Below are 13,058 nucleotides of genomic sequence, written 5' to 3'. Positions count from 1 at the left end.
ATCAGCACTGTTGAACATTTAAAATATGGCAGAAAAATTTTTTTACAGATGAAGCATATTTATTAGTACATGACCTCGTATAAACAAAGATTTTCACATACAAAGCTTTTCTGGATAAGAGTCGCAAGCCATCGAATCAAGCCATACACAACATTATAATACTTTGCAAAAAATTGCAGTGACATTTTTTTATATAATTTTTTTATACGAAAAATAAAAGTGGCCAATTTGTCACACAAAGTAGGTCATATGACTTTTTCTGCGATCACCATTAAAAAAACTCGTAAATAACTTCTTTTTTTAAATGAATTTCTTGATTTCGTTTCTATCATGATTAGCTATATCATATTCCATTAAGAAATTAGCTGATTGGCTAGAGAGCCATTGTTCTGCCGCAGGTTCCTCCTGCGAATTTTGTCAACTCCAGATTCACCCTTAAATAAGGTCAATATCCATCTATTAAACGCTCTAGAAATGTCGCCTTCGATATAGGGGTTCTAAAATCGTTTTAAATAACACCTGGAACACATGCTTTTTCTCGCACGATTTGGACGTCTTTTCCAAAAATAGAGAAAGCGCGTCTAACAACGTATTCGTAAGCCTACATTTAGATGTACAATAGCCGTCCAGCGATTTGAAAGAACGTAGACAAACGCATGACTTGATAGCTTGAGCCAACAAGCATATGCAATGACTTGTCAAGGAGCCCATTAGTCTCATACGAGCACAAAAAACCTTTTACAAACAAATACGACCATAGCATCTTAATATGCATAAGAAGAAAATGACCGTTCTGGCCTATTTCTGTTTATCTGCGCATGACAGGCTTTGCAAACTGTATGTAATAGCTTCGTTTTCCTTAAGCTGTGCCTACGTTTTCCCAATGACTGGAATGGAGCTAACTCATAGGAATATTGTGGGTCAATACCCACACCTTGACTTTAGCCCATTTGTCGCTGTTCAGAACACACATAGATGTTTCTCAGAGGTATTTGACAGCACCCAACTACCGGCATTGCACGAGAAGTCATCGTTGGGTGCCAAACATCTTCGAGCCTATGTGGAAATAAATCAAACTGCCTACGTTAATGTGTAGTGTTTTTTCTTGATGAAAATCGTAAAGACTGTTTTCAGGGATACCGAAAACAAAGTATTATAAATATGATATTACACTTTAATCGTGTTATTGAACAGCATATATGTCGCATCGTACATTCATTTTAAAGTTTTATCCACTTTTGGATAATTCGATGGGGTCCAGTCTCGCAAAAAACAAACAAGACTTACATGTTGCCAATGGGATTTCAATCGTATCCCTTGTAGCTTTAGATCCGATCGATCCCAGAGTTTTGTTAAAAACGCCTTATAACTGCAGTCGTGTTAAACGAACACATGTCCTTCGTCCACATTTTAGGCAATTGTGTCGTCAAATTGTACGTATGCATATATATCTTATTGGAACAACTTTCTACTGAATTTTTACTAGGAGGTAAATAGTCATAGGAATGTCCCGGATGAACTTTGAAACAACGGTATACTTACTAGAGAAAAGCAAGGTTCGCGTCTCAATGGTAATATCTTGAAAGTTTTACCTATACGCTTTTTCCACAAATGAAAGACTGTTTCAACTTGTCCTGAGAAAATTGGTCATGAATCTATTTGCTATCTGGACCTGTTTATTTCGGAACCAAAAAAAAAAAAAAACAAATCTGTCGAAGCTTGAATTTTAGTCAATAGACATATTGATTCATTGTAATGTTTCAGTCAGTTGCGTTAGAGCAATAACGTCTGTTCTTAATAAATTCGCAATACACTTCAAGCGAATTATCCTCCTTCCAGGCAAGTCGCAAAAAAAAACAATTGAAGTACGTCAATTACTTTTAATCATCTACACTTCTGCCTAGATTTTTAGGCCGGCGCCTTCGGTGTTATACGTTGTTCAAAAAGTTCTTCAAATAGCTCAGCTGGAAAACACAACGAGCGCTTCAACATCTCCTTAAGGCTAGCTGTCATAGTCTTGTAGACAAAAACAATGGACTCTACAGTTTGAAGTGTAAACATATATCTACATATATGTCACCACAGGTTGACAAAAAATGTAGACTGGAGTAAGGACCCGAAACAATTTGGCAAAGGTATATACACACATGTGTAATACAAATTATTTTTAAAATGAATATGATTTTGGACATGAAACAAAGAGGCATTTTGTTTTCTATTAAACTTGTTAACATCTTTTATTCGACCTCATTTGTGACAGAATATATGTCATCCTATATACGTATACTGCCTATTACCAAGCATATTCTATTGCGGACCCCTTGTGTTCGCCATGCAACATCTCAAAAAGGTGCTACTCTATCATCTGTTGTTTGCCAACGTGGCCGACAATGCATCGTAAATAATCACTAGCGCGCGTGTTTTCGTTTCACTAAAAAAAAAAACCCATAATTGTCCTAGAAAACCTTCGTGGTGACGAATGAGTGCCACTCCCGCAGGCAGCTAATTAGTTAGCTGACCTTTCAAGGTTTACCCATCTGAATGTTTATTTAGCTTGCAAGTGCAAAAACAAAGCCGGCGGAAAGCGTTGACGCGGAGTTGCTTATCCGCATAGTGGTTGGACTAGACGTCCCGATGTCCGTGGGGTGGCCATTGCGCCGGCCGAATTGGCCAGGTCATCGCTGTTTCTTTTCTTACAAGACAGAGCCGTTAACAACAGACATAAACGACCGTTAGCCACTTGACAGTTTCATCGAGAAACGTTGTTTTTATGAATCGAAGTGTGTGAAGGATAATGCGAAGCTGCGCGACCGAAGGTCGTTTAAAGATGGGATGATGCGGGTATCCGCACAATAATATGGATGTGCACTTAGAAGGCCTGTGTGTGTGAACAAAGGCAGATGCGCTACTGCAGACGCGAGTAGAAATCGCTTGATTGACTTTCCAACATCTTGCTCATGACCAATCAGACCATTCAAAGCAGTATGGTCATTATCCAATCAGTTCAATCCGAATATATTGATTTACCTTGGGTGACGGTAGCCATGCCCTGAACAATATTTGTGCCCGAACCTGCGAGACACATCTAAATCTTTTGTCTCTCATACGAAGTGCCGTCTCTCTAAGAAAGAAACATTCCTCTATATAAATTTCCTAATACAAAGCTTCTCTCTCTCTCTATTTCTCTCTCTCTCTCTCTCTCTCTCTGATATCTTAACTCATGTCCGAGTTATGATATGATTAGCTTTGTCGGCTGATTTATACTTTTTGATTTTACTGCTTGATTTATATATATATATATGAAACAGAATACACTAGATAGCCGCTAGTCGACGAGCTCAACTTAATTGAACTTTCCTTAAGTCATAGTGTAGCGTTGAAATTCGTTCACTTGTAGCTGGGCCGCGTATGTCACTACCGAACTCGAGTGCATGGGAAGTTCTCACAACAGTTGATATTACTGTTGTGCTCAGCATACACCGTATCAAAACGGGCAGGTGCGGTGACCTTTCCATGCGTTCGGGAACTAAACCGGTTTCACCGTGTGGTGTTATGAATACGTTAGTCAGCCGTGGACATATCGAATCTATAATTTTTCGTGTTCCTGCGGATAATTTCAATGAATGAATGAATGTATTAAATTTTGTTTCAAAGCAGCAATATTCGACGCTAACAGATTAAGGAGAAGAAAGACCAAACAGAGACTGAACCATAAAAAGGACAACAGCAAAGCATCATCCGTTAGGATATCGTTAGTAAATGGCGGATTGTGTTGCAAGTAGATAAAGGAATGAACACGAGCCATGTTGTTATAAATGTTTATTATTGGATACCAGCCGTAGTTAAGGTTTAGCAACAGAAATAATGGACACTATTTATAACACACGTCTGCTTTGCTATAGAAGATTGCCGTTATCCCCAGAGCAACAACAAACATCCTTTGGGTACTCCGTGAGGTCGAGATGTTACAGTGACAAAAATATTTTTAAACTCAAACGTAAAATTTCAGCATCCGCACAACTGACTGCCAAAAACAAATAATGCAATAAAGATTTAACGGACAAATAAAAAGAATTGAAAATTATCATTATTTAAATTAACAGCTGTCTGTATGATTGCTAAGTCGCTTTATAAATCTGTTGGAAACCTGTCAAGGTAATTTGAGCAAGACGTACTCGAATTTTAATCGAGGAGATTTTGCCTATCGAAAAATTGCCAAAAATTTTAGAAATAACCTAAAAAAAAACAAAAAAAGATAGGATATAAACTAAGTTGTCGCTATTTATCCTTTACGGTAAGCTCGGATATAAGGTCCTACATAGGAAATTGGTTTACTTAGTAGTCTTCAGAAAGGCACGCAAATTCTATATTAAGTTAACTTACCTCTCATTTACCGTTCTCGAACTAGTCAACCATGGCAGTAAGTACAATAAACCTTTTCTACAACAATGAGTCTGCAGCATTAACGTTGCCACTTCAAAGACGCTAGAGACGCCTGGTAACCATGCTAAATGGCCAACCAAGTGGAAATATCTATGACAACTGAACAACAATCTAACAAACAATCCGATAGTTACCAAGAGGCACTATGTCATGAGTTTTATAGCCCTGCTAAGAGCCTGTAGATCGCTAGACATTAAAGACCAAGCTGTTTGACAGAAACTGATATCAGAACGCCATCTAAAGAAATTACAAATGCTATTAACATATTAAGAATGATTACGTATCGATATACATAGGCATTATAGATAGGCCCCTTATTATCTAATTATTGCACTACGTTGTAACGAGTGCTGGCAAGCGCCGGTTCTAGTCCTTTTCGCAGCGCGAAGAAGCCGCACGATCAGGCCCTTAAGGTTGTTTCACACTATTAGTTCATCGTTCATAATGCGCTTAATAATATGTAAAAGGCTATTCGCTACGCATAGATACCAGACAGAATACGGTTACTTCCATTTACGAGGTATTTGCTGTCATTTTTTTTCCATAAATGATCCTGGCTTTGACGCTTCCACCATCTCCAGTTCAATATCGACGATTGCTTCACTGGATTATATGGGCGGAACGGAAGTGAAATTAGACTTAATAGACGAGACAACAGGAATTAATGACTATATCAGTGGAACAGACAGTGGTTACCTAATGATTTCGAGCCAAAATGGCGAGATAGTGGTCTCAGATCCAATCATTAGTCCATGAAAAGTAATCATTTTAACAGTAATTGGTCATATAGCAGTAACTCCTCACAGCGGTTATTAGGGCTACGAGCCAACGGGCTGCCTGCTTAAGCTTCAAGCATCACTGATACTGTGGTAAGTATATCGGGTAATAATTCGACTAGACGTTCTTCGGCAGGTTTCTGTGAAGAAGACTTGCAACAATATATCTTTATCATTATATTACTGCCGATCCTAGCTTCCAACGCTACATAGCCTTTGGAGTTATTGCTAGATAATATTTTTGCCTAATATTATTGATCTAACTTTCAGCTTCACGGATTTGCTAAGCATTCCAATCCTACTACTTGATTAGTTGTTATAAGGCATAGGAAGGAAATCGAAGTGGTGGCCGAGAAAACAGGTTGGTTTGCCTGAGTTTATTTAAACTTATATAGCAAATTGCTTTTTCTCTCGAAAACATGGGTCACATCTTTTCAAAAAATACCAGCTGCGCTAAGATGACATACACCCGGCGTAATAGTGCCATGACAACATTCAACTTGGCATGACGACATGATACGGTTGATATGTAAAAAAGCATTGTTGTAGCATTAAAAGCCCTGGTATATTCTGTTGGCTTCAAGGTCTTTGAGAAGCATATACTCGTAACGTTGCGCTCGCATCAAGTGCAAACGTTTGCGCGACAGAGGGCATTTGAGAACGAATCGTTCGTCCCTTGTCAGATACGTAAAGAGAATCACAAATGTTTATGCTGAGACTAAGCAGAATGATTTTAGTAAATATCGGTGCGCGTAACGTTATCGATTATCTATTTAGATTAACTAACTCTTTTGTAACACAATAATGATTCACAATTGTTGTGAGCACAAAATTCTGCTCTAGCGGCGGCTGCTGCATGTCCGCTCTCTACTGTCCTCCGCTCGTAGATACCCAGCAGAACTTCTGGTCGGCAGCAGCAGAGCCTTGAGCCAAGGAAGCCAACTGGCCCCGACCGCTAGTATAACATCGAACACGAAACAAAATAAATTCGTAATACAAACATTACGCAGAAGGAGCAAGCTAACAGGCAGACGAATAAGGAAAAGCTTCTCCGTGCGGCGCGCCCTCTGCATTTGTAAATCGGCAATATGGAAAGCCTCAGAATGCAACTACATGCGCATGTACTAGAAGGAGAAAGTATGACTGACTGTAAAGCAAGGGTCTATAGTTGCCAGCGCCGGACACGAGGAAAGCCGAAATAAGGTAACGAGAGTGAAAGCAGGCCTAATCCAGGCTTGTCTACCTTTTCTTTGGACGTTGAGGGCAAATGCATTATGCAGACCAGACCCTACAACTATGTTGTTTGTCAGATACTGAGGAACTCTCATCCGCTAAACCCTAGACCCCTCGAAAACTTGGGCTTTGGTTCGGAATATAGTTTAATATTACTTCGAAACTATAGCTTGCAGGAACGGGCGTTGGGCTATTATCTCGTTTGTTACGTTCCGGTCTATCCTACGGTCGGGCTCCCCATCTCCCCGGATATGCTAATTCCTGGGCGTGGTCTTGTGCCCTGTTGTCCCGCAAGAACCGACTGCAGGACATCGAATTCATACTCGTCTCGAGCTTGTCCTTCCGTTATTCTCTTGCAGCGCATCCTTTCGACCTGTTCCTTGATGTCGCCAAAGGAGGCCGTAACTTTCTTTCCGCTCATTCAGCCTAGTCTGTCTAACGCCTGGCTGCATTACGGATGTTGAGGTGATACAGTGCATATCGGTTTCAACTGAAACTTGCGTAGTTTGGGCTCCTTAATTTGCGACCGTAAGCTTGCTCTGGCTCTGAGACCAACTCTATCATTGTCAACGGATTTAGGCCGATACTCATTAAGACGGCTATAGGTCGTATATAGTCATGGACTTAATTTTTCTTAGCCAACCCACCGACAGCCATTTAGAAATTGGCATCTAATTAAGAAATATGAAACACCTGTCGATTTGCGTATCCATATATCACTATGTATACATATGTGTATGTAGGACTATGTGGTTGTGTGTGTCCGCGTAATGGAAGACGAGAAACAGTAACACCATTGCGATATTATTTTACCCATAATAAAGATCAGAACATTTATAAATCATCTCCTATATATTTTGTCTATTTGCAGTGGCTAGTTTAGCTTATCAGGCCGAAATGTCGACTCATATGTTGTGCAATCAGGTGTGTCCTGAGGCGCGTTCGAGACAGCAGACATCTTGGGTACCGTGATGCTGGTTTGCCTGTCGCCTGTTGAATAGTAGAAATTCATCAGCGCATGCACAGTTGCTTGTCATGTCCTGCCTGCTTCCAAATGTTACGATAGATTGGCCTGGGTTAGCAAAAAGAATCAACGCCAGAAATGCGTTTACATAGCATTACTTTTGTGCTAAAGCCAGCGTCTTTCTATTAGCACGACATTGAATATATAGTAGATGTTTCTTTGAACAAAATGTTTCAGTTGCGCCGTATCGCTCATACCATTTGCTTAGAGCATATCGCTTCAACAAAATGAGGCCAATGGCAAAGTGCGTTAGCTATTCTTTCGTATCATCAATATTCGAAAAAGTGGCAAAAAACTCTTCAATGAACAGTTTGCTTGCAGGCCAAGAAAAATAGAGAAATATATTATTATTCGCGAATAAAGGCTTGAGTTGCGGCTTACCTTTCTATTTGATAATTCGTCGGCTTAAAACCCCCCTTCGTTACAACTTCGAATGGTTTTTCTGTGATAGCAATCATTGCTAAACAGATGAACCAACGAATAGCGACCTCATGTAGCTCATAAATGATTGTCATACTGTTTTTGACGTCAAATACTCGTTTTTAAGTATAATTATAGTTAAATAATGATCCAGTGTCTATGGGATGTGTCCAACTTATAAGGCGGAGAAATTGTTATGTATTTAATTGGCGATTCTACGCTAAAAGAATCGAATGATTTGACGGCGCGCCGGTAGGACGCATATTATCAGTATTCAGCACACCCACAAATAAGCCATTCTTATACTACCATAATAACCATTATAATTAATGATTTTTCTTAATGTTCACACTGAACTGGTAGACCCATTCATAGGAATTTAGAATTTTCAAGCTGTTTTCGATTTTAGTTTATTATCGCAGAAACTAATATTGGCGTATTTGATCTAATTCACTGCTAGTAATTTTTAGCCAGCTACATAATAAAACGTTAATTTCGAAAGTAAACAATTTAGAGTCATCAAGAACGATGAAGTACAAGCATGTAAGCGGTCTCAGAGTCTGCACATGACAAACCCAGTGATTTGGGCCTGGTTCAAGTGATCGGTTTCATTTTTGTCTCTGTTTTTGAAGAAACTATCCAGAATCCAATCCAGAATCTAAATCGACCTAGCTCGGCATGGCTGTCAGGAAAAAGGCTATTTTTGCTACGACTTCATCAAGAGGCGACCGCCTTCATCTGTAGCCACAGCTTTTTACACCGAAACAATTATGATTCGCTACTCAGCAAACAAATCTACATTAACTGTGACTTCACACAAGACAGCCACTCGTAGAACTTTTGGAGACGAAAATAGAACGGTATATAATTCCACCCCTTGAAGGTCCCATCATTATAGCGAATATGCTGTATTATATCAGCAGGACCAATAGTAGCGTTCGATATAAGCCTGAAACGAAAGGGTATAATTAAATTTTTGACACGTTGAACTTAGGAAGCTCAATACACTTTATTCTATAATAATCTTATTTATAATAGTCGCCATTTGCTATTACGGTCCGTACTGTTTCACTTTTTTAGTAGTTTAGTAAAAGTAATACTATAAGCCTGGCTAGCTATGGTCTTATTGCTCTTTAAATTTGTTTGACCTAGCTTGTAGAACTCGTGAGCAGTTCGTCCGCTCCATGTTAATAAGTTCCGAGTAGAACAAGGTATGCTTGAACGCGATATCGCTCCATTTTGCTACTGCCACTGTCGTTTGCGTCATCATCAGCTGATCGGTTACCTATTTACCAATGTGACACGGACCGGTCTACAGACCGCTTCTTTCCTAACTGCCTAAGGCGCACTTGTGTCATTAGCATCACAGATTCATTTGCTTACGATCAGTTATTGCCGATACCGCCGCCTCGTTTTTAGCGGGTAACTCTTATAGCCCGCTCTTAATGAATCAGTATCAATACGTCGTCTTCAAGTTATATAGCTCATCGCCGAATATATTTCGTTGCTGGCGTTGTATCGTGTCTGAGCAACGGCGCATCTGGTCCCTTACATCCCTCTTTGCCAATCAATCTGAGCTCCACTTACTCAGTGTTAGCGGCTACATATGTATGAGTCCTTATGCGTTTGTTGTTATGCTCGATAGGGTACGATGCAACTGTGCAGCAGAATAATTACCGATCGGGGCTCGTGCAGGATGCAGGAATAAAATTGGCATGCATCGCTTGTGGCATTTATTCTCGGCCATACGACCCAGTCATACTGGCAAACAAATAATAAGTACCTTGCCATCCGTACACGGCCGCACGAGTACTTCAACAACAACCGTTGCAAGCAGAACTTCGAATTTTTACTTCGTACGTTTGTTCTCGTGTAGGTTGTAGCATTATAATAATACACAGAAATCACTGTCAATTAAACGTACAGTTGAGTGAGATTCGCTGACTCGAGGATTAAATAGCGTGGTATAGTGCGGCACGCTGCAACAGACCGACCGATATTCGGTAACCGTTCTAGCATAGACATCGATATGGGTTGAACTTAAATCACTGGCGTTGCGACTCTCCTCATCTGAAAGGTATCGTTGACCTTTTCAAGAGACGAGTTTCGACTCCGGAGCCGACGACGTAGTATTTTGCCGTCATATTCAATGGGATCCAAAAAAGGCGTACGTACTATATTCTATCTACAATAAAGGGCTATATTATTATCAGAATAATTAAACGCGCCAGTTTGTGAAACTCAGAAGAACTCACTAGATGTTATTAAATTCATGTAGTCGTAATGCCACTTTTAAAGCCAAGCACAGCGTGATTGATACTTAACCATAATAATTTGATTAAGGGTACTCATCTGAGTATAGGTACACTTGAACCGGGCTAACGTGTTTCATTGCCATCATATTTATATGAGCATATTAGGCATGCTCTCAAACTATCAGGTTCCTTTAAAAAAATTTTCATTTCTCGAACTAGCACTAAGTTGTCGAAAAAATATTGACCGTTTTATTTTATCAAACTCAAAAACCTTTGCCGTTTTGCTGACAATATCACAGTTCAATTACTTTGTGGATTCTGAGCAAAAAAATTGCTACAATTGATCTTTGCACCTTTACATTAAAACTAAATTAATGCCATTAAGAGAACGCTGCACAGGCCGAGACAAATAATAGTCTGATGGCCCAAGATCCTGTCTGTATAGCAAATGAATTACGATTTACGATCGAAGATGTTTCATTTTTTACCGAATATCTAAGCATGCGTGCGTACCTAAAGATGGTCGAAGTTGACACCTCTTCTGTTCCCTAGTTGCGGTCATTTTTTTCAATGATTTATTGTGATCTTGTTAGTTGTTGACAGTAGAGGCCTTAATCAATCGTTTTACTAAATAGCGACCCATAATGCACGGTTCCTTCCCAATCTAATACATAGCGACACCTTCCTTGGTGTCGGTCTGGGCTTTGCCACAGATTGTAGGGCACATTTTTATTTTTTTAATTTGTACGTTATTATTATATGTAACTTACTTCTGATCAACCGCTTTAGAAATTACTCGATTTCGGTAGAATCTCGCAAGTGGAAAGACGATCGAGTATGTTTCTTTGCCAGCTTTTTTTAACTTGTTTAAACTTATTTGGTTGTTGATGTTTATTTTCTTTCAAAAATTACAGTTACTCACGTGTCTTGCTTAACTTTAGCAGTGATTTCATCAACTTTTTCTGTAACTAATCGAACACTACGAGAAACAAAATTCACATCAGAATTTCCAGAATGAAAGTGACAGGATCATATTTAAGTCATTTTTGTGCGATACCGCGTCCTGACCATGACGCCGAACTTTTTCACGAGACTTGGCCTTTACCCTAATGATATTGTAAAATATAACAATTTTTACAGAAATTTCAACAACTTTCAAGGTCTTCTATCTTTAGTCTGAGAAAAGGTATTCCAAAAGTTACAGGACCTCTACTACTACCAAATCTCAGCCCTCAAATCGAACCAGCGGCGGCACGACGCAACCCAAATTGTATCAGATATGGGACTTGGAAGCCATCTAGCTAGGAAAATAGGCACATTTTCGATATATAAACACACATATATAAACACAAAGACGACAATTTATTAACACAAATAAACTCAGTTTTGAGGTAAACAAAATATGAATTGATAGCGTTAGTTTGAAACAATGTAAACATAATTACACTGCCTACTAGTAATAAACCAAATTGAGCTTCACCACGAGTAACACACCTGCCATAATAAAGTTAGCAATTAGATAACGAAGATACGACGAAAACGAACACTGCGCTATCTTTGTACTTCTAATACACGTTATCTAATGATAAGTTCTTTTGTGAATCAGAGATTATTTTCACTAAAAATTTTATACGATATGACTCGCTCATGGATATCAATATAAAAAATATATCTTTTACTGTCTATCATAAAGTAAGAAGAATAGGAAGAATCTTACTGAATTTTTATCTTTACGTTTACTTGTACAGTTCAGCGATTATCATGTTACTTGTCCTAAAAGCGTAATAATATTTCTCTGACCTGCTTGTATACTTCCGCAAGGTCCATCTATGTGAGCTACTTACTATATGGCACAATTACAAAGTTATCTCTGTAGTTCGGCTTCAAATTTAGGGGCAACTGTGTTTAACTTATAGGACATGGGTTCAGCATCATGTTTAAGCTCTAAATGTATTACTTCTAATCTGAGGCCAGCTTCAAAATTAAACTCAGAAAACGATTGCTAAAATATTATATTTTTAAAAGCTAGCAAGCACGAAGCTACGACCTTATATAGAGACCATTCTGCCAATCAACTCCCTGTTTACGTCTAATTATATGTGACTGAAAGCACATCCGGAAAAAGGACGACGATAACTTTTGCAAGAATTTTGGGTTTGATAAAGCAATAATCATAAAAGTCATAGACCAGATACTTTGTGCGCAGGCACAAATATAGCATAAATAGCCCCTCTCAAACTTTCTACAGACAGATAACCAACGTGAACATTTATATTGTGTGGTTTGTTAGCAATAATGGAGACGCCACGAACAGCGGGGCCACTGCCGGCTCAGGGGTTGCCCTTATATGTAGAGAGTTTGCGGTGGATGCGGAGGAGTTCAGCGCCTCCATATCTACACATAATTACCGAGGGGGGAACTCTTTCCTCATGAAAAACGGAAATAATTCTATGCCAATGCGTATACCAAAAGGGAAATTCAGAACCGAAAAAGATTTTCTTTTTCCTTTCTTTCTTTCTTTTCTCTCTTTTCCTAAGAAAGTGAGCAGATGAGCCGGAACACTATAAATGTTGTTAATCATTCAACTATGTCTAGTGTGGATCTTCATTTTCTTTGATTTTCGCATACTGCACTTAGCTACGCTCCAAATAAGCCAATACTACTAACAGATGACACCATGATAGGTAGCGATACCATTAATTATCTATCAGATTCTCGGTGTATCTCTGTCGGTTTGTCTTTAGTAGGTTGAACTTCTGGCGCGTTTTCCACCAATTGAAGAATCCTAAATTTCTTATTCTTGTAGCCATGCGTTTTGTTTACATTGTATTTTGTATTCCCTTTTGTTGCCCACGATATTCTGTCCTCTGTCAATAGATTTACGTTCAAAATTTCGCTAGAAACTTT

General features: G+C 39.0%; 1 protein-coding gene across 2 annotated transcripts in view; it reads left to right on the top strand.

Moving 5' to 3' along the window:
• The first annotated feature begins 9,466 nt into the window (after window positions 1-9,466).
• The window catches only part of LOC111259877 (uncharacterized), a 7,758-nt gene continuing 4,166 nt past the window's right edge, over window positions 9,467-13,058 (top strand). Inside the window, exon 1 of one of the 2 annotated variants that reach the window (XM_022832201.2) lies at window positions 9,467-9,752. In XM_022832201.2, the coding sequence (XP_022687936.1) occupies window positions 9,612-9,752 (141 nt within the window). In that variant the 5' untranslated portion in view covers window positions 9,467-9,611. Of the gene's footprint in view, window positions 10,064-13,058 lie in introns of both variants that reach the window. The other variant, XM_022832202.2, reaches the window with a different exon arrangement.

The sequence above is a fragment of the Varroa jacobsoni genome, unplaced genomic scaffold (genome assembly GCF_002532875.2).
Source record: "Varroa jacobsoni isolate VJ856 unplaced genomic scaffold, vjacob_1.0 scaffold_376, whole genome shotgun sequence".
Lineage (NCBI taxonomy): Eukaryota > Metazoa > Arthropoda > Arachnida > Mesostigmata > Varroidae > Varroa > Varroa jacobsoni.
Note: the sequence above shows the minus strand (reverse complement) of the source record. Positions and strands in the feature narration are given on the sequence as shown.